Below are 22,657 nucleotides of genomic sequence, written 5' to 3' on the forward strand. Positions count from 1 at the left end.
ATTCTTGCCATGACTTTCTCTGTTGTTCTCTTGAATAATTACCTTGTGAAGTAAGCCTGAGTGTGTGGAACCACAGCAGTGTAGCCAGGGCAGTGTTTTGGGAGGGAATCCTCTGATCAACAGCTTGTTGGAACCATCCTGCTTCCAGGGCTGCTGAAGGAAGCAGAGGAAAGCATTCCTCCTGTCAGTGAGTGTGACACCTCAGTGCCTCCTGTGTTGAAAAAAAATGAAGAGGTCTTGCTGACAAGAAGAGAAAGCTCCTGGTTTCTGTGTAATTCCCCAGTGTTTTCCAGGTGCAGCCATGAGGATGAGGGAGTAGGACGTGCAGGTGTCTGTGGATGAGCTGTGATGGTTCTCTGCTGTATCAGCACCCCCTTTTCATCCTGGAGTAATGGTTCCATGGGCTTTAATCACAGGGGTGGCAAAATAAAGTGTTTGTTTGGAGGAAGAGAAACTAAAGTGCTCTCTGCCTGTGGGTATTCTGCTCTGATGTCCTCTGAGCTCACGTGCCAGGGCTCTCTTGGCTGTGTTGTTTAAACAAAAAGAAAATAAATCACTTCAAGTGTTTTTCTTCTTCTCTTTTCTCAACAACTGTAACTCTAAAGACTTAGAAATGTATTAAATGAATTCAGGCCTCTTGTTCCTGGAAAGCAGATGATGCCCTTCATGTACTTGCAAGGAGACAAATGACAGGCAGGACTCTGGAGATCTCAGTCAAGACTTTCTTTTACATCAAGCTGCTTTATAATTTTAATTTCACTCTTTTTGGTTTATGTGTCAACATGTTTTTTTGTAGCCCTTGCTTTTCAACACCACAGTAGAGCTTAAAGAACTAGGATGCAGTGTTGTGGGCAAATAAGGAGTAGTTGAGAGCTGAATTTGAAGATAAACAGTTTATTTTCTCTTTCTGAGAAGAGCTAAATAGTAGTAACAAAGAAGGACCTTCTTTTCTGGGATGTAAATGGTGTTGCTCCTGCTAACACAGGGTATGGGACTTAATGGTGCAGTGAAGTCTGGGCTGGACAAATCCTTTCTCAATTCTATTTGAGGTGTTAGGTTTTTCAGGGAAGGGAGGCAGTCAATTTTTTGGATCTTATTATGACTGGCCACATTTGACAGTTAAGTGAGGACATGAACAAGTGGCTTCAGTCAGTGAAGACATGAAGAGCTTGATGCTCTTTATATTCTCCAAATAATGTATCTTGCTTCCAGTTTGGATCAGTTTTGTCCCCGTAGGTAACAGCAGTAGCCAAGGCAGGGTAATAGAGATCTATTTGGGAGCACATGCTGTTTATCAGTAGGGTCAGAAAGGGCAGAGGAGTGAGCTGGCAGGAGGGAGAACTGCCTTTTCCTCCCCACTGGTGTGCCCCTAAATTTTCTTGTCAGCATTACCTGTGTTCCATTTTCACACCTGAAGCGAAGACACTGTCTTGCACCTGCAGAGCTCCATAGCACAGGCTTGTAAATGAGACTCTAAGACAGGATGCTGCCTGCACTGACTGACTTGTGACAGGCAGGCTCTCCTCTTGCTAGAAGCCAAACAGCAATCCCAGGTTTATTTTTACATAGGTTATTATATAGCTGCTGAAGGATGACATCTGCCCCAGATGTGGTAAAAGGCCTCCCTAGCTGGCAGCACCTGATCCTCCTTGCCACCCCTTCAAAAACAAACATACCTTTCATCACTACCTGAAGGCATCCACAAATCCATCTGTACTGTGGATATGATGTGGTATCTTTCTAGGTTGTGGCCTCAAGGCTAATAATTCATAGTGGTGTAGGCTTCAAGTGATATTTGCAGTCTTTCAGAGTTGTCATTGCCTTGACAGGAACAGAAGCTAACATCTTGTATCTCCCATTACCCACAAGAACTGACTGAAATGTTCTGACCTTGTTAACATTACAGATGTCTCTCCTTGGAGATAATGACTCAAACTTTTTAAGCTTTGGGGTTTTTTTCTTCTTTGTGGCTAATTGTTACTTAATTCAACAAAAGGGATGTAATTTCAAAGATTTCCTGCTTTTAAGCAAGAATGCTGCTTTCCTGTATTTAAAAAAAACTGCAAACATAACCCTCCCCCCCCCCAAAAAAAAAAAGTCCTGCTCCAAGTTTTGAAAAGTGAACTTCACACCTTTTTAAATGCTCTTTCTGTGTAAGGTCTTTGTCAGTGTCATAAGCTGCTCTGTGTTTCCTGAATGTCATTTAAACAGAGTAGGTTTTGCTCACATGAATTGAGGAACAGTTTTGGTCATCTAGTAAGCGGTAGACCACCTGTGAAGAAAATAAAACATTATTTAAGGTAAAAAGATTTGTTACCATGCCAATCTTGTTTTCCTTCCATGTGAGTGGAAGGGTCACAGTTGCTTTAGAAGTGTGTGACTGCAAGAGACCACCATAGTTGGCAAGTAATTTCTTGTTCTTCCCAATCCTCCTGCACTGCAGACTTTCAGTCAAAGAACTTTTAGGAAAAGCCTCCATAGGAACAGATCATCAAAACAGGCAGTTTGCATTTCTAGCAGTCCCTCAGGTGTATGTTTCATTTGGTGAAAGAATGAGCCTGGTTAGGTTTGGATTTAGTGTTCTTCTCCCTTCTTTGAGAGGAGTGGGAGATCTTTCCACCTGCTAGAAAGGGAGTTTTCCCACCTACAAGAGGTAGAAATCTTGCTGCTCTCTGTGTTTCCTCCCTCCCTGCATGTGGTGAAGTCCTTTATTTGTGTCATCTCTTAAAAGAAGCTCTTCTTTGGAGCTGCCTGTGGCATTTGCATGTGTGCATATCCTCAAAGCTTTGTGGGAACAGGCTTTTAATGCCTCTCTTATTTTACCTACTTCTGTTAATTATGTTTTCTTTGTAACTTTTGGTTTTTTTCAGACAGTATGCCAGCAAACCTTGGTAGCAATTTATGCTGTATCCCTGCTAAGATTCAATTAGGCTGGACTCCTTTCTTGTTGTTTTGACTGGCTTCTCTCTATTCCTGTATCTGTTTGCATTTTATGTGAGGATCTCCTTCTACAATTATGAACTGGAACTGGGGCTGCAGTGTGAGAACAAAGACGACTTTAGTATTTTCCTTGGGACTTTCATAAAATAAAATACATAAAACATCTCCATCAAAATGTCTGAATTGATGAAGGGAAGAGAGGGAAAAAAACCCTTTTACTCCAGAATGGCTTGATTAATGGATTTATTGTTTGTACAGATTTTGTCAGGAAGCCATATGGCTTGAGGAAAACAAAGAGGAAGTGGCTGATGTTGGGAATCTGATTTAATAGGGGTCCCTAAGGACAGAATGTGGCTCTTATTCTTACTCCTTCCTACTCAGTTTGCAGAGTGGTCTGAGAGGAGCTTTAGGGCTTCTGTAGAGCCTCAGATAATGCGACTCTGTTGGAGTGGAAGTGTTAGTCCCTGCTGCTGGATCAGCATCATGGCCACTCCACTCTCAGGTTCAGAATCCACTCTTCATCTCTGTAGAAAGTGTCCTGGGGTAATTAACAAACAGTGGTAATGGAAATGTTTACTATTTTTGTATTGACAGTTGATCAGTTTGCAGTAGATGAAGACAACTTTTAGCATCTCAAAGCTGAATTTTCATAGTTTAGGGTGGGGTGATTATTTCTCTCTTCTCTATCTCTCCCTCCCTCAGCAAAATTCAAGCATCTGTCCCTCTGGATTAACTAATTCACCATTCTGTATCCCAAAACCAGATTTATTTTCCTAATCTAACATGTGTAAGTGGAGATTGGTAAGTAACTGGGGCTCAAGCACTGGTGATTTAACCTGATTGTGTTGTGTTAGATGAATGTTCTGCATTTTCTATGACTTACTAAGTTTGACCCTACTTAGGACTAGGTGGTGAATAAACCTGAGTAGAGAACTTAAAGGAATGTTCTCTAATGGAACTGCAATCAAATGCTTTAAAGAGATTTAATAAGTATATCTTCCTTCTGTTAAATTACAGCTTCTCAACTGAGAGACATAAACTCACCAAAAATTATTCTATTCATTTCAGAGCTATAGTAAAAGGCTCATGTGAAGGTTAGTGAGTCTGCGAGTGGAAAGCACGAAACATCACAAAAACATATTGTGGCAACCCAGGAATTTAATTAATATCAGTTTGTGAATGAAAGCTGCCTATTCAGTCAGTCATGATGAAAATGATACGTGCCTGAGACTTTTGGAGCTCCTGAATGTCCTATTGTGGAGTTTTGGGCTATAATGAGAGATGCAATTACTTCTGTAGGGCTTTGATGCATGGTGTGTATGGTTTAGTATTTTACAGACCTCCCTTCTTTCCAGATCTTTAAGAGGTTTTTGTTGTTTTCTGAACTCTTGTGATGCTTATATGCTGGAGTTGGTACTTATTACCTGTTTCCATCACATAGATATTAGGAGACAAACATTTTGTCTGGAGAAAATTCAGTGTCTGACAATGATGGTAGAGGAGATGCTGAAATACCAGTGGAAAGTTTCTGATTTAGAGCTCTTTTTCCATGCTGCACTATATAAAGTTTCCATGTAGAGTTACACATAATAGATACGTTCCTTTAAAACATAACTCAGAAAATCTTTGGTCGTGAAGGCTTAAAAATAACCACAACTCACATGTTCCCCTTGGCTGTACCATAATATTAGGCAGTGTATGTCACAATGATGCTGTTAAACATTGTTGTAGTAAGCATCCCTTCCAAGCTGATTATTAGTCTTAATCAGCAGTTTGGGATTTGTTACCTCTTGCCCAGTTCGTTTGGCTATTTGTGCATGCATTGCTCATGATTCACTGCTGTGAGGGAGTCAGGGTGTGCAGCTCCAGAGCACTTGGAGGGTTACACATCTGGAAGCACTCCAGTCTGAGGATTATTTTCCTTAAAAAGAAAATTGGGAAAGAAGATTATTTCACAATCTCCTATATTTACAATTTACCAGTGGCAGATGCTCATGACTACCTAATAGAGTGCTTAGGGTTTTTTTTATTTGTTTTTTTTTTTTCCCTAATGTTCTGGAAAATTGTTGAAATGTTGCTTACCACCCTTAGTTATTTATAGCAGGAACATGTCACACCAGGTATAAGAAGCAGCAAATAAAGAGCAGTATTCCATGTTTCTTTTTAACTAACTTTTCAAAAATAAAGTACTGCTTGTGTGTACCAGTCTGTTATAGATCTATAGGTGCCAGGTGAACATGGTGTTTTTCCAAAGCATTAAAAGGAAGGAGAGGGAATAGAACTTCATCCTCAAGAAGGTTGCTTCACAAATGTATAACAATATTTCTCTTTTTTTCCTTATAGGAACTGCCTTTGTCAGCATAGTGAACACTGATGCCTGGAGTAGCAGATTGTGCATGAGCAGACATCTCTGTCTTCATCTGCAGGTAAGAAGTTAGCACCAAAATCCTCCAAGAAAGAGCTTCCCTGCTCCCTTCTGAAAGTACTTGCACATAAAGCATTCCGAAAACTCTAAAACTTAAAGAACCACAAAATGGCCTGGGTTGGAAGGGACCTTCAAGATCATCTCCTTCCACCCCCTGCCATGAGCAGAGACACTTTCCACTAGACCAGGTTGCACAGAGCCCTGTACAACCTGGGCATGAACACTTCCAGGGATGGGGCAGCTTCCTAAGTTCATCACTTCCCCTTTTTTCCTGAGATGAGAAATCTGAGCAAGATCCCCGTTCCCTTGCTCTGTGCAATATTTTCTTTAACCACTTGTGTTCTGGGCAGACCTGCTGAGTTTCTCTCTCCTGTGATGGTGTGATCTCCATGGATATGCACCTTCCTGCTGTGGAAGAGGGAGGCCCACAGCTAACCTGTCACTGGGGAGTGTGAAATGAGAGGAGGCTTTTGTCCTTGGCCCCTCTGGTTGTCCAACAATCCTGGGCAGTAGAATTTCACTTGAGAAAGAATTTCTTTACTGAAAGGTTTGTCAAGCATTGGAACAGGCTGCCCTGGGAGGAGGAGTCACCATCCTTGGAGGTGTTCAAGAAACAACTGGTGTTCTTTGGTTTGGGTGACAAGGTGTTGTTCAGCCAAAGGTTGGACTCCATGGTATTGGAGATCTTTTCCAACCTTAATGATTCTGTGATTCACTGTAAGGAATTGTCCCCAGCTTGGCCACTCAGGCATTGCCAAAAATGAAAAAAAGTTGTCAGGAAGAGTAAACAGTAGCAGGTTGTGTTTTTCCTGACAACATGATGAATCCCTGATACAGGAAAAATATCCAGACTTAGACTAAAATACATGCTTTCAGATTACACATTGGTTTATTTTTCTTATTGGTTTGATTTTTTGAGTCCTTGTTTTATGATGTAGATGAGGCTGGTGAAGCAAGTGATAAAAACTGAGAATGCAGCTTCTTCTCTGGCTTGTCGCCATTTACAGGCCTTGTTTAAAGCTGATTTGTCTTTTGTGCACACATCAGCTTCTCAGTGATAGACTTTCATAGCAGTCACACCACCTTTTTTATTTCTGTGTGTATATTGCCATTTTACCACTCCTTCTATTGCAAATGCAGTATTTATAGCAGTATTGTTGATAACTGAAGCAGCTGAGGGACCAATAGAGCTAAATAAATTAAAATGCTGTGTTCATTTGCCACAATGACAGCTTGTCCCATGCTCTGTGTATCAGAGGTACAGATAAGGATAAAGGTACAACAGCTTTATCTTACTACAGAAAAAGCTGAAGCAAAGCAGCATTGGATGGATACTTTCATTATCCTTAATACAGTGTAGAACTGGTAGAAATATCAATGCACGTATAGAAAATGCCCTCTGTATGGTGAAGAGGAGCTTTGCTGAAGGGTGGTACATGTATATGGATGTATCTGTCCATATGTACGGTGCTCAAAATGTTGTGTTGGCTCAAAATGTTTCCAGACCCACAGAAGCATAGTGCAATTACTTTTTTGTCCCAGTGCCCCAGGTCATGAATCAGAAAATACTCCATTCATTGAGCTCATGATTTTCTGCCCTTCACCTTTGATTGGTATCTACTGACGGGCAGTAATAGGTGGGAGAAATTCCTGGGTACTCTCTGAGAGGATCTCCAGCTCAGGAAGAGTTTTGCTCTGATGTATTGCTGAGTTCTGGTTGAGGTGAGGAATAATCTCAAGGGAAAAGTGCTGCCTCTCAGGTTCTCATTGCTTCTCCTGCCCGTCTCAGCTTTGCTGCATGCACACCTTTCTCCTGCTGCCTGGGCACTGAGTCACTACAGGAAAAAGTAAGTTTTCTTTGACAGTGGTATTGCCTTGAGTTTTGCTGCATTCTTTGCATTACAAGAGATCCTTTTCATCTCTCTTCCCCGCTGCAGAGCAGCACATTGCACAAAGTGCCTCTTGTTTCCTTGCTGTCTGTGTCGCACTTGTTTGGACTGGTGGGGTGGCAGACCTGAAATTGAAGATACCATGACATGTGCATGCATTTCTTTCCTCTTCCTCACTTGGTCACATTTTTATTACGTGCAGCTTCTTGCTTTCTCATTTAAGGCTTCTTTTCCTTTACTTTACAGTCATGTGTAAATCTGTCCTTACATAAAACTTGGATCTTATATCCACATCTGAATGATTTCTCTGCATTTGAAACAGCAGTACTTCAAGTACTTGAAATGCATTTCAGGTTGAATACTTTGAAAATGTTTCTGAAGAAATACAGTGGTCTGGTAGTTGGAAAAAAATTTCTTCAGTGGTTTTTCAGAGCTGGGATTCATCTTGTGCTTGCCAGCTGAAGGCAAACTGAAAATGGAATGTAAGTGGAGACAGGATGTCTGGAAAGGCCAGAAGTATTGATAATAAATGGCAGGGGGGCTTGTGTGTGGAAATGCCACTTGCATGAAGAGACAGTAGTCCCTGGCTTTTCTGCTTCATAAATACTTGGTTCTTGAGACATGGGTTGCTGCATACAAACCCTGGGTGTTGCAGGCAAACAATTTCCTCCTTTTTTTTTTTTTTCCATTAATTTATCAAGCTTTGGCAAGGTTTGCATCCTCTCACTTGGTGTAGAACAGTGGGAAAACAGAATTAGGCTATTCCTGTGGACTCTAAAGTTAGAATTACTTAGTTTGGGTTTTATTAATTTATCAATCACTAGGGAAGTCTGCAATATTCTAATCTTCGTAGTAGAAAAATGGGGAAGACCTCACCTCATGGGTGTTTAATGATTCACTGTTATTAAACATTTGAGAGGAAAAAAGGTGCTTATAACCCAACTCAAAAGTTTTTCCACTTTATTTACTGCAGTATAAACATCAAACTGTAGTTTTTCCCAGTCTGCAACTGCAAAGATAGTATTGTTTTTTGCACTAATTACAATGCACATTAGTCATTTCTCTCTGGCAGGAAAGAAACTCAGCTTTTTGAAGACATGTCATTCTGATACAATCTCTTCTTTTTGTTCCATGTAGGTTTGGCAGTTCTGCAGACTGCTTCCTACAAAGGATAGTTGCACAGTATTTAAAAATGAGAATTTCTGGGCTTTAAAGAAATAAAGGTTTACATTTTGAATTAGTGGTTTAGAAAGTACAAAGTTTGTAACAGTTTCCCTAAAATTATCAGCTGAATAGAGAACCTAAGCATCCTCACCTCCTGAAATGGAATTTGGTTCCATGTCTATTCTGTGCAGTGTGGCCAGTTGGCCAAAGTGGTGTAGGCTTCTCTTGGAGCTGCCTATGGCAATGCCACAGAGCTATGGGAATTCAGATTGAAAACTATGGGAATTTCAAACTGAAAGAGGGGGAAAGTAGGTGAGATATATAGAAGAAATTGTTCTCAGTGAGGCCCTGGCACAGGCTGCCCAGAGAAGCTGTGGCTGCTCCATCCCTGAAAGTATCCAAGGCCAGGTTGGAAGGGGCTTGGAGCAACCTGGGATAGTGGAAGGTGTCCCTGCTCATGGCAGGGGGATGGGAATGAGATGGACTTTTTCCACCCCAACATGTTCCATGATTCCATGAATTAAGTAATATGCTTAGAGTATTTCAGCCCATAAGCTATTGCTGTGTGTTATGATTACCTCAGATTTTGCTCTAATAAAATTAGCCAAGCTCACAATTGTCAAGAGAGGGGAAATACTTAAGTGATCCAGCTGAGTCCTATAAATAGAGAATAGAAGAAGCAAAGAAGTTCTTTTGTGCCTGGGGAAATATGGAAGTAAGCACAGCCAAGTGTAAATTTTAGAAAGTGATGGGTTCCCCCTACTCATTTATCTTGCTTAACTGTTTAAAGACTCCTCATAGTAATAAGTTCTGGTCTGTCTTGAAGACTTTTCTGGCTTGCCAGGAGAGCAACTTGAAATTTCTTAGGTAATGTTTAATGAATAATGTAGCTGCTCACTGAATAAAGCTTTGAGATTATAATTTTTTCAAACAGTTATGTTACTTAAGTTGAAAGTGCTTCACCTTTTTTCTGTTTCAGAAATTGCATTTCATTATAGCGAGATTTTGGTAGTCGTGTCATACCATGGCTTTAAACCCTGTGCTTAACTGACTTTTAAGACTTCTATTAATTCAAATTTAAGTAGACTTCAGTTGCAGTATGTATTTTATTTCCTGCATCCTTCAGTGCAAACTTGGAAGAGGATGAATGGGCTCATTTGTATGCAAAGTTCACCACAATATAGAGGAGGAAGGTGCTGTGTTTTGGTCCTTATCTTGAAATGTGGGAAGTGTAACAAGTTTCTTGTATGTTTGGTTTTTTTCTGGAATTTGCCCTTAGCTCACGTTTCAGGTGCAGGGAACACCTCTCTGACAGCTGAGACTCAGGGTGGCTGTAGTCAAATGACAAAGCAAATGCTGCACATGGGCTTGAGTGAAGTGGAAAGAACTTCAGCCCTACAAAACCAAAAGTTAATGCAGGTCTTGCCAAAAGGGAGCAGATGAGCTCATTGCCTCATTACTGTAAATATTGGCAATTACACGTGAATGTCTTCAGTCCCTCAGCTGGGTGTGGGTGTTTGTGGACAAGCCGTGATGGTAGAGAGCGGAAAAGTTGAACGAGTGGAGCTGTGTCTTCCTTGGAGCCAGTTTGAAGAATGACCTATTTTGTCTCCTTTGAAGCCAGGGCATCTCCAGGTCCAAGGCAACTTTGAAGTAAGGTGTGTGTGTGTGTTGTAGCTTTTGTATAAATATTTCCCTTGCAGTAAACCAGCTTGCTTATTTCTCTGCTCTTTGTTTTCTTTCACTCCCACACGCTATTTAGACCATATTAGGGAGGTACAGATGTGACTTCCACCTAATGCTGCTGTTTATTAATAAAGTGGTGTGCAATAAAGCTGTTTTCTCAAATGCACTATATATTTTCTGCTAATGAGGAGCAAATACTTACATGGCTTTGGAGGACATTACAGTGCAATAAATGTCTGCCTGTTAACTGAGATGATGAATCAAGAGATGTTTATTTAATGCACATGTCTTTTTTTTTTTTTTTTTTGAGCTGTTTGTCACAGCATTTATATGCAGTGCAGGCTCCTTGGCTAACGTATCTGGAAAAGGATATTCCGCTGCCACAGAATAAATCCGTCCCAGCTGCTGTCTGAACCTCTGCTGTGCTGCCACCAGCTATCCTGCTGGAGCCAGTCCACCCGAGGGACACCAAGGGGATCACAGGGATGGAGCAACTCTGCTGGGAGGAAAGGCTGAGGGAATTGGGGTTTTTCAGCCTGGAGAAGAGAAGGCTTTGGGGTGGCCTTGGTGTGGTCTTGCAGTGCCTGAAGGAAGCCTACAGAAATATGGAGATCCCCTTTACAAGGGCCTGGAGTGACAGCACATCTGTCATACTGTTCATACTGTCATCTCTGTTCATACTGACAAGAGAGCAGCTTTAGATTGGATATGAAGAAGAAATTCTTCCCTGTGAGGCCATGGTTACCCAGAGAAGCTGTGGCTGCCCCATGCCTGGACGTGTCCAAGGCCAGACTGAAGGGCTCAGAGTACCTGGGATAGTGGAAGTTTCCTTGCCCATGGCAGGGGTTGGAACTGGATTGGCTTTAAGGTCCCTTCCAACCCTGACCATTGTGTAATTCTATGATCCAGCCCTTCCTAGAGCAGTGGTCACCAGTGAGGCTTTCTAGGATGAATCCACTCAATCCTGCCTCTCTAGGATTGTGATGTTTCATACTGATGATTTTGTTTGTTAGTAGCTAAACTAGAGAATGAGTGCTGTGTGTAAAAGGAAGGTGATACTTCAGTGCTAATCCTGAAACAGATTCAGGGTTGGGATTTAGTGAGTAAGCTCACTTGAATTGAATTCACACTTGTATCACAGTAAATCCTGTCTCAAGAGCTGAAAGAAGTGCTGCATCAGATATTTTGATTTGCTGGTGCATATCCTAACTATAATGCTCTTAAGTTTTAAATATTTTAATTTCTGCTTTAGAAACTCTCTGACTGGAATCTAATAGAAGCAAGGATCCTTGAAACTCTGACTTGAGTGCTGTCACCATTTCCAAAACACCCTTGGGTTTTTGTGCTACAAGTCTGTGTGAAGTTCAGATGCTTTTTATATCTAATCTTAGGGAAAGGAAAGTATTAATTTCAGAGTTGTTGTTCCTGTTGAATTAATTTAACTGCAAGAGTGTGAAACTTAGTGTTAAAAATGCAAGGTTATGCTCTCAGCAGTGCCCAAATACAAAGGAACTTTAGTAAGCCATCTGTATCCTTGGCTTACCTACTGGCTTGTTTCCTTTCCAATATTTTGTGGGGACTTGAAAATATTTTGCAGCACAGTTGGTCAAGCCTGGTAGCTCCAAAGATACAAAGCATTACAGACTGTGATGGGAGCACTATCACTCTAGCCATCAATCTGTGTTTGTGACAGCTGGCTGGAACCCACTTTTCTATGAAGACCATGAGAATTTTAGACGTTATTTTAGTTAATAATAGTGAAGGTTTGTAGCTATGTCATCACTTGTATCCCAGGATGGATGAATGTTTTGTGCTGTGCTGCAGTTAAGTCTTTACTAAGTAGTGTCTCTGGTTTCTTCAGATTGTCATGTGTTTTTTAGATTAAAACACTGAGCAGGAACATGTCCTAAAGGCTTATCACACTTGCTGAAATCAGAGTTCAGTCTCTTAGAATTAATATACTGAAGACAAAAATAAAATTTTCAAGGTGGAAGAATTATTTCAGGTAATAACTGAATAGTTGCCATTAACAAAGTGTATCTTTTTAAGAGCTGACAAGAAGTGTGGATGAATGCTTTACTTCCTCCTCTCACTTCTCCACCCCCAAAAGAAAACAAGTTAATTCCTTCTAGCTAATTCTCACCATTACAGAGAGAAGAGACAATTTGTTTTTTTCTGTCCTGTAAATATTGCAGCTCAAGGAGAGATTGTAGCTCAGGGAGAGGTCAGAACTGTTCTGTAATTAGGCAAAATACCAGTTGTAGCATTCTGTGCTTCAGAACAATGTTTCTTTTTCTCATTTTTTCCCACCAAATTGTTAGCTGTATTGCAGCAGGAGAAATTGCAGTGCAAGCAGCAGTTCATGTTCTAGGCAACTGAGGGTTCCTGGATGGAAGTCAACTGGTAATTTGTCTGGGAAAACTGACTTGGGGAATTTTGGACTGTCCAGAGGCATGATTTCATGCAGCCTTTGTTGCCAGAAACACACAACCAAACTGCCTGCACGCCAATGCTTGTACAAACTCCTGTGTTGGTGCTGTGCTGTCCTCTCACAGGTGAGGGTGTGTGTGTGTTTAGATATCACTTGTGGTATCAGGATTTTGTTTGACACAGATGTCAGAATGTCTTTTGGCCAGTCTCATGGAGGAAAATTCTTGGTCCTAAACTCTCTCTCAAGCTTGTTGTCAACACTGTCATGGTTGTGGGACCTCTGATTTATTTGTTTCAAGCAGTGCTTATTATCTCAGAGCATTCTTCTGGAATAGCAAAATAATAACCTCCACAAGGGTTAGTCCCACAAAAAAACCTCTGTGTAAACACTCTTCTTTTCAAAGACAGGCATGGGCTGATTTCAAACCCACAACCTGTTCCTTTCTAAAAGTTTTGCCTGCAGAAGACTTTCACTTGATACTTTTTACTTGAACCTGACATGAAATATTTTTGCCCATTTACTGATGGGAGGCTGCATATACTGTAGGATATTTCTTCTTCATCAGTCTAAAGGAGAAGGCTTTTTGGTACATAGTAGGGAGCTTATTTGCAGTTAACTTCATCTGGAAAATGTTACTTAGCTCCATAGCAGGATTCTTCTGCTGGGGGAGATCTTCCAAATGCATCCCTGTTCATGGTCTTCTGGATGGTTTATAAACTTTCTGGGTAGCTGGACTGGCTTCTTTGTGCGCATTTGTTTGGTATTTTCCAATCAAGCCTTACTAGCACTGAGTAATTATTCTTATTAATGGCTTACAGCATGGGTGGAACAAGCTGTTTGTTCTGGGCCCTACCTGGTGTCATAGCAGGGAAGAACAAGGAGCACAACTTGACCATGGTGAACAGGGAATGAAAAATAAAGGGTAAATGCCAAACTCCAAGTGATGTTTGGTTATTGCAAATTACAAATGAAAGCACCCTGACTTTCAAGTGTACTAAACAACATGCTGGTGATTTGCTGGGGCTACAGAAAGTCACTGAACTGGTTGGTTAAAATTCTGCTGCAGCAAGATTTTAGCCCTGATTTGAGGTGCATTATGCTTTCAGGCAATGTGAACCTTGTAAAAAGTAGAAATGAGGTGAAATTGGCATCTTGATTTTAGCTCTCAGGTTTCCTTGTGACTTAATGCTTACGACGTCTTGCAAACATCTGCTTGGAATATTGTTTCTTCTCAAATGCTAGAAAATCCTTTGTACTTAGTCTGACCTGCTTGTCTTTTGTGAAGCTTCAGCCTTTTCTATATTTTGTGAATAAGTTGTGAAGAGGTAGCTAAATAGTAGCATATATATATATATATATATATTTGTATGTGTATATGTATATATATGCCGCATTTTCTTTATGCTTAAAAACTGAACAAATACCTTAAAGAGTAAGATACCATCAGCTAATTAGGATAAAAGGGGAATTTAGGAAAAATGCTTAATGCATGGTAAGCAAGGTAATTGAGGGAGCTTCAGGCAAGGTAATGGGGAAGTGGGGGAAAGAAGTAGCTGTGGAATGCCAGATTTCCAGTGCTTGGTTCCAAGCACAACTATGTGCGGCTGTGGAGCTGATGGCTGACAAACTGGGGAAAAGCTGTGATCACAGGCGTGCTTTGGCTTGTGTGCCTCTCAGTAAATTAGTTTTGCATTCCTATTCCCAGTCATTGCTGAAATTAATATGCATAAGGTGAACTGCTTCTGAACTTAAGGGATTGAGAAATCTGAAGTGAGATTCCCGCCCCCCCCCCCCGCCCCAGCCCTTCCATTGGCTTCAGAAAGAAATTTGCACAGCATTAGAGGTACAGCTTATTTTGCCTCCTCTAACATGAAAACACAATGTATATTCTGAGTACAGATTTCAAAAAATATATTTGGAGCTGTCAGATAACCATCAGTGACAAGGCAAATCAGCTTTTACTGCTAAGAAAGTTAAATAACAGCAAATAAAGAACAGAATAACTATGAAGGAAAACCAAAGACTAATAAAACAGTGCAACAGAGTTAGATTTGGGAAGCAGAGATAAGCATGTGGCCAGAAAATTTTCTGGTTTTCAGACCTCTCTGTGAACTTCTACTGCACAATCCTAGAAACCAAACTAGTCCTAGGTCTATTTCTTTTTAAACTTACTTGCGATGAGCTTTGCTTAGAAACTCTAATGAGACACAGTGATTTCAGCACAGAGATCTTCCATTTCTCATGTGAGTGTATGTTCCTAGTGGTAGGTCCCCAAAGGGGAATTCTGTGAGCTCTTGTGGGGCGTATGGAATCCCAGAATCCATGGAGGAGAAGACCTCCGAGATCATTGAGTCCCACCTCTGACTGATCCCCACCTTGTCAACTAAACCAGAGCACTGAGTGCCACATCCAATTGTTCTGTGAACACCTCCAGGGATGGGGACTCCGCCTGGGCAGCTCTTTTATCAACACACTCCTTTAATTCAGCCCTGGCTGTTGGTCTGAGGGATGCATGTACCACAGATTCTTTATCTTATTTGGTCTATTAAAACAATTTGTCATGTAAAAAATGAATGGGAATGTTTCCCCTCAGCTTGAACTGATTCAAAGGCACTTTGTTCAGATCATTTGCAGCTTTGGTGAATGCTTTCTTCAAACTTAGATGTGTCAGCAAATATTTCCTTATTATATGATTCTTCTCTTTAGTCTTTGCTTTTTTTAAAGATGGACTGTAGGAAAACAAATGACCAAACCTGATCTGCACTGAGCACAAGACTGTACATTGTGTGCTGACTGGGGGAAAAATGCATTTGCTGGCTTGCTAAATTGAGATAATACTTTGGATGTTGACAGACAGAAAAACAATTAGAGCCGTCGGATGCTTTGCTGACGTGTGCGTTGTCACTTGGAGAGATGGCTTGGTCAGTGCCAGGAAATCTGAACTATTCAACCCCACAGCAAGTTATTAAGTTAATTAAGTTTCTTACAGCTAGGCTTGGAATGTGAGGTCTGTTTATTTGTGAAGACAACTGGTCCAAGAATAAATAGCAGAGGTCACTGATGAGACCCGTGAGGTGTTTTCTCAGTCACTGCTATGTTACAGGCTGGTAAAAGATTTTCTTCTGCTTAGCTTATTGGTACATTAAAATGGTGTTAACCTGAGTGAAGTGTTTCTGTGTTTGTACATGGTTAATGTTTATGCAGATAGAAGTTTTCTTTGAATTAGCTAGCTTTATGTGGGAAAATGTTTATCAAAACCTCTTTGGGTTTTCAGGTTCTTATTCATGTCTCAAAAGACTATTTCTGTATACATTGATGTTCTTACAAGTGATCACGTTTCTATTGAGTGTGCAAGTCTATTTGAGATCTGGTTTTACTTATAAATTTTGCATATACTTCTGAACAGGTAGGTTTGGGCAGGATTTTGGGGGTGTTTGCTGGCCTGACTTTACTGTTTGGTGCTTTTCTGCTAAAGCTCATCCTGTTGATGTGGTGGGGCTCTAACGGGCTTTGAGGTTGTTGCTGCACCAGCCTCCTAGGTGTCCTCTGCATCGTGTCAGCATTTGTCATCTCCTGGGTGAATGCTTTGGTTGTAGATGGGAAGTCACTTTTCCCCTCTAGCTTGGGGGCTGCAGTGGTTCATCTTTTAGATACAGGAAGAGATGTTCACATCCCCAGGAGAAAGCAGCTCTGGTTAGACTGTAAATGTGAACAGGACTAGGTATTTATGTAGTGTTCTCTGCATTTCTGCCTCCATGTGGTGCAGTTCTTTTCAGTCCATCAGCATCATCAGATTCCATGCTTCTCGTGTAACTCCACCCTGCCTGTCTTCACTCATCTCCCCTAATTTTCAGATTTCTTTTACTCCATCCCTGTGTTATCTGTTTTCTTTGCACTTAATTCTTCAAAAATATTGTCTTTAGTTTTATCACTTTATCCATGTGGGATTACCTGAGTACATGAGCTGCTTTTATCGTGTTATCTCCATTTCTTTTCCCTCTATCTGCTTAAGCAGCCCTGCTGTCTCATTAGGTTTTCTTTGAGTTTGGTTTTTTATTGTTGGTTGGTTTGTAGGTTGCTTTTGGGTGTCTGCTTTCTTGTTAGTTTCTGGGGTTTTTTTAAGACTTAATCATCATTATTGGTGATTTGGTTTCATTTTTGAGGGAACATTCTATCTTTTGAAGACAACAGTTTTTAGTAGGGTTACTACGAAATTTTTTTGCGTAGTATTATTGCAGAGCCTATGGAAAAAAGCTAGGAAAAGACATCAGACAACATCTTATTCCTCACAGAACCAGCACAGTGCTGGCAGGGGTTAAACCACCCCTACAACGCTTTCCCTGATGCATCCCCTTGTTTTAGAGGGAGAGAGAAGCAATCTGTCTGCTCGCTTTGCTCTCTGGGCTCTGGTACAAAATGCATAGGTTTGTTGGGAATAGGAACCTTCAGCTGCTTCTGCAGAGAGACAAAAGTTGAATTCTCATGGATGGCTGTAATTAAAAATGTTTCCCCCTTGTTTTTCTGCAGCTCCGCCTGCTAGAAATGATTGAACAAACACTGAAAGCATCCTTACTAGTCCCTGGAAACATTGAAGCAGCATATAAAGGAATAGGGGCACCTGTTACTGGAAACTGTTACAAGTTTATTCTGGAATTGTTTAATTTAGTGCTATTTCTCTGGGTGTTCTTTTTGTAACAACTCATAAAATTTTAGGAAATAAACTGTAATGAAACTTTGGGTAAGTCTGCAGAAGAGGTAGACATTGTTAAAGTATGGGATCCTAGAATGGAATCATACAATTATTGAGGTTGGACAAGAACACCAAGTCCAACCTGTGCCCAATCCCCACCTTGTCACCAAGCCCAGAGCACTGAGTGCCACATCGAGTCCTTTCTTGGCCACCTCCAGTGGTAGGGACTACAAACCTCCCTGGGCAGCCCCTTCCAGTGCTTGACAAACCATTCATGATTAAATTCCTCCAGATATCCAACATGAGCCTCCCCTGGCACAACTTGAGGCTATTCTCTGGGAGCAGAGCCCAACCTACCCCTGACTCTCCCCTCCTGTCAGGGTGTTGTGGAGAGCCAGAAGGTTCTTCCTGAGCCTCCTTTTCTCCAGGCTGAGCCCCTTTCCCAGCTCCCTCAGCTGCTCTTCATCAGATTTGTAGTCCAGCCCCTTCCCCAGTGCTGTTCCCTTCCCAGAACTGGATACAGATTTGAGGTTTGGCCTTACCAGTGTCCACAACAGGGGGACTGTCACTGCCCTGGCTCTGCTGGCCATACCATTGCTGACCCAGCCCAGGTGCCACTGACCTTCTTGCCCACCTGGGCACATCTGGCTCATATTCAGCTGCTGTTGACCAGCACCCTCTGTCCTTTTCTGCTGGGCACTTTCCAGCCACTTTGCCCCCAAAATGCATGAACGTGTGGTTCCTGTTGTTGTTTTGAAAGAAAGAAGGTTTTGTTGGTTCTCCTACCTGATAGATGTCAAGGTGAAATTGTCAACTTTTGAAACTGGTGATTCTTTGCTCTAAACACCAGGATTTTTCTCTATTCCAGCTGCTGCAGGAAGTCAGCTGCATTGTATTTGGTGCAGCTGCAAGAATGACTTGACTGATTTGCATTCATGGCTCTTGGATGATCTGGTGAACCATGGAGCTCAAAGTATGGGTGGATGGAGTGCAGAGAATTGTGTGCGGGGTCACCGAAGTCACAACATGCCAGGAAGTTGTAATAGCCCTTGCTCAGGCTATTGGTGAGTACTGCCAGATGGGAAGTGGGGTGAAGCTTTTTTGGTGAAGCTAAACCCAGGGGAGGTGAGGGAGCACTGGGTACCAGCAGGGCAGAAAATGCAGTGCACAGTGGGATAATCTTGCAGTGTAAACTTGTAGCCTTGGATTTTTCACCTGCCAGAGAGAGACTGAAAAGAAAGAAAAAAAAACATTTTGAAATCTATAACCTTTCCTTCAGTAAAAATTTATACTCTAAGTAATAATTATGCTGCCATTGGTTGTTGTAAATACAGCCTGGACTAAGGAAGGTGCTAAACTGTCAGTATTCTGAGTACCAAAGAAAACATAAAAGCAATGCAGTATAATTGGTTGGCTTATTATGTTCATTGAAATTATATCCACTGTAAGTATCTTTAGCTATATTGGGAATAGTATAGATCACTGAAATAGGTATCTGACTCCTGCATGCCACATAACTCACTGCTCATGAAAGGGTAACTTGGAGGTCTTTACACTGTTAGCCCTTTGCTGAGCAGTTTAGAAGAGAAAAATAAAATCTCTCAGGCTCCTACACAGGAAAGTCTTGTAAGATATTTCTCAGTGATTAAGGGCATTCTGAATAAGCCTCAACCTCATCCCGTCAGTTTTTTCCTATGTGATGCTTACTCTTCGCTAAAATGTTATAATTGGCTTTATGTACTGTTTACATTTAAGCACTAAAACCTATGTTTTAACTAAAATTATAATTTAAACATGAGCTTCTGCATTTTTCAGAATGCCAGCAGTTTTGCAAGATTGTATTAGCAATTTGAAAATAATGACTCAATTAGAAAATAATGATTTTCTAATAGAAAGTTAGACCTATGAATATCAGCAAGATATTTTCCCTGTAAGCACAAAGTCAGTTTCTCTGAAATTGATGTTTATTTATTTAAATGTTAGACTTCTAAACATAATTTCCATCTGCTTTCATCTGATGGTGTGGAAGACTGGAATTTATTTGTTTTATACTTTAAAAGGTTTGAACAAAATGCTAGCTATATGCACCTGTTGTGGTTTGACATGGAAGTGAATTTTTTTTCAGGAAGTTGGGTCAAACTAATCAGTGGTTAGGTTTGGATATTGGCACCTGGAGTGACTACTGAAAGTATGGACACACTTCTGAGAACACAGGGGGTTAAAAGTAAGAACTCCCAGGGGAACTGTCTCTTTGGTTCTGGTTGTCAGAGAGTGCGGAGCTCCCCTGCCCAGCCATGGGATGGGTGGGGGAGGGGAAGCCACACGGCCTTGTCCAGGTAGGCCGAGGGGGCTGAAGGTCTGGAACCCAGCCAGCTCCTGCGGACGGAAGGGTGGAGAGAAGCGGAGATGCCTTTGTCCCCCCCCTACAAGAGGGAAAGAGACAGAGAGCCTGACGGCACTTAGAAATTTGCCAGTAGAGGAGAAGGAGAAAGGCGGGGGATGATGCCCAGTGTGGGAGTTGAGAGTGCTGGGCAGAGATTTCAGCCGTCCAGGGAGTCTGAACTTTTAACCCTTTCCTGGGAAATGAGGGCTTTGTAAAATATTACTCCTTCTCGATTTGTAGTGGAAGAGAGACAGTCCGGAACCTGAGATGTTAGAAGAAGAAATTTTTAGGTGGTAAGAGATGATGGAGTAGCTTTTGGCTGAACTTTTTTTGTTAGCCATAGACTGAACCAAATTCTCCTGCAATAGAGACTGCATTTTAGGGGGATGCAGTGGTGACCCAAGACCTGCTTCAGCAACCACCCGCACAGGAATGGCAAGAACAGAGGAAAGCTGAGGAGAGAATGGTGATGCCCTCTGTCTTCAGGAAGAAGATGATCTCTGTTCCTGGACCCTTGGCCCCAGGGGAAAATGGGGGGGGACTGTAGTCCCAAGATGAGAAGCTGAACTGTTGTGTCTTTTGGTCCATGGCAAAGCATCCTTAAAGGAGCCCTATGAGCAGTCTGTCCATGCACGGTGGTGAGAGCACTGTGACATGGAGAGGAGAGTGTCACACTGGCAGACTTTTTCCGGGCGGTTGCCATGTGTGACAGGGAAACACAGGAGGTGGCAACTGTGTTTCCTGGGGTGGGGGGGGGTCTATGGCGCAAGAGAGACTCCTCTCTCCCTTGATAGACTGAGTATTGATTTTCTGAAGGGTGGTAGTTTAATCAGGAATCCCGGGTGATGTTTCATGGTAGTTGTTTTAGAAATTGAGAAGAGGAGGGGTGTTTTAGAGGGTCCTCATCCTGGATTTAGTGTGTGTGTCTTCTATAGTAGTAGTAGTTTAATAAAGTTTTTTTCCTTTATTATTAAGTTTAGGCCTGCTCTGCTCCTGATAACATCTCACAGCATTTATTTGGGAAGGTGTATTTTCATGGGGGCGCTGGCATTGCGCCAGTGTCAAACCATAACAGTACCAAATAACTTTTAAAGCTTCATTTAAAAATTGTAGGAAATCAGTTTGTCTCTCAAGTCTTGTAATTGATGTCAAATTGTTAAATGTTTCTTTACTGGTTTAATTGCAGCTTTTTGTTTAATGGTAGTTGGCTCATCATTTGCTTCCATATCTTTTTCCGCCTGCAGGATTTTTGAGAAACAATTCTGCTAGCATGATCATTTTCTAGTCGTGATTAAGTTGATACATGTTTGGAAATAATGAAGTGGTTGTGAAACTTTTGTTCTTCACTTTGTTTTCAATATCAATTTCATTCTGTTTCCTTTGCCTTCTCCCACAGAAATATCAGACTCCCAGTTCTAGACAGTAATTTAAGGTTCTCCTGTGTAATTTCTCCTTGGGTTTTCTTCTATATCCTCAATTATTAGCCTGAACTCTGTAAAGACTCCCTCAGCCTTGGAAACACACAGAGGTTTTGTCAGCTCTGCAGACTTCCTTTTCTGTAACGCGTCACTAGTTTGTCTGGAACAGGCAATTCTGCTTCCATGCTGAGATAAATTTCAGCTGCAACCAGAGCCAATATTCCTTTGGAAATTCCTTCCCAAAGCAAATACCCTCTCTAGAAGATCCCCAGAACAATTCCCCTCTTGCTGGGACAGTTAGGACAGTATCAGGCACTGTTGCACTGTTACAAGGCCCCATATAAATTACACCTGTGTGTCTTTGGCAGGGAGGGCTTTCTTGGCCCTCCTGTCAGGTCATTCATCAGGACAGACCCATCTGGCTGCCCCTGTGATTTGGCTGTAGGTCCCAACTTACCAGGAGTAGTTGTCACTTGAATTTGAATGGGAATCTGAAAATGGATCCCTCTCTCACCTGACATTTGGTGGTGGAAAGTAGCCAGTCTTAGCTGGCTTCCTCCTTGCTTGGCTCTGATGGGATTTTCCACTTTGCAGTCTGGCTTCTTCAGCAGTCACATAACTTGGCTGCACTCAGGATTATTTTGTCTGTCTGTAAAGTTTGTGAGATACTCCTTTTGTTTTGTTGTGCCTTCCAGTTTATTACTAGGTCCTTGACTTAAAGCGTGCAACACACAAAACACCATCTTCTTCACTGAGCCTGAAATGTGAATTGCAAGAAATATATTATTTTCTTGAAGTGGAGTGTCTGGAATATCTGAAAACTGGCTTATTTTACAGCCGTATCCACTGAGGAAAGCACAAGCCAAAGATACCTGGATTAAGACAACCATAATTAAGAAGCTTCTCATGGACAAATGAAGCTGCCTCTATTCTAGATATATGAAAAATAAAACTTTGTCCAGTGTTTCAAAAAGAGGAAAATGAGAATTAGTATAGAGCTGTGGTTAGAAGGCACCTTTGGCCAGTATCCAACTCTGCTGCTCAGAGCAGGGCCAGGCAGAGCAGGTTGCTCAGGACCAGGGACAGCTGGGTTCTGAACGTGCACAAGTGCGGAGACCTGACTGTAGCAGTGTTCACTCACCCTGGCAGTCAGAGTGTGTTGTCCTTAAATGGAATTTCTTGTGTTTTAAAAAGTGCCTTTTGCTGTCACTTGATCAAACGCAGGGTCCTGTCTACTGATCTCCTGCTGTGATAAAAGCAACAAAAAGATTTCCATCTATGCGCTTTCCAACTCTTCCCCCATGTCATGACAATTCAGTAACAACTTCAGGATACAAACGCTTCTTGGGTTTTTTTGTTTTCTTTTTTCATCTTCTAGGGCTATTTTAGGATTAAAAAAATGAAGTTATACTGGGCTATGAGCCTTTGTAAGAAGTTCTGTTCCATATCTAGTGTCTAATCCTTTGGCCATGGCATTCTGTCACTAAAACTTGCCTGGCTAATGCTCCTTGATTCCTTAGGAATTGGAGCTCTTCCAGTAAAAAGTCTCTCTCTGGGGCTGTACTCCTGATAAATAACATTTGTGTTACCTGTTTTTATACTGTGAGCTCCTTCCCCTTCCCCTGCTGCCC

At 41.6% G+C, this 22,657-nt stretch overlaps 1 protein-coding gene across 6 annotated transcripts in view; it reads left to right on the forward strand.

Moving 5' to 3' along the window:
- Nucleotides 1–22,657, forward strand: part of RASSF8 (Ras association domain family member 8) — a 95,800-nt gene that overhangs the window by 31,171 nt on the left and 41,972 nt on the right. For all 6 annotated transcript variants that reach the window (XM_053942391.1, XM_053942390.1, XM_053942394.1 and 3 more), the window contains 2 exons: nucleotides 5,284–5,366; nucleotides 18,094–18,289. In XM_053942391.1, the coding sequence (XP_053798366.1) occupies nucleotides 18,187–18,289 (103 nt within the window). In that variant the 5' untranslated portion in view covers nucleotides 5,284–5,366; nucleotides 18,094–18,186. The remainder of the gene's footprint in view (nucleotides 1–5,283; nucleotides 5,367–18,093; nucleotides 18,290–22,657) is intronic.

The sequence above is a fragment of the Vidua chalybeata genome, chromosome 5 (assembly GCF_026979565.1).
Source record: "Vidua chalybeata isolate OUT-0048 chromosome 5, bVidCha1 merged haplotype, whole genome shotgun sequence".
NCBI classification, from domain to species: Eukaryota; Metazoa; Chordata; class Aves; order Passeriformes; family Viduidae; genus Vidua; species Vidua chalybeata.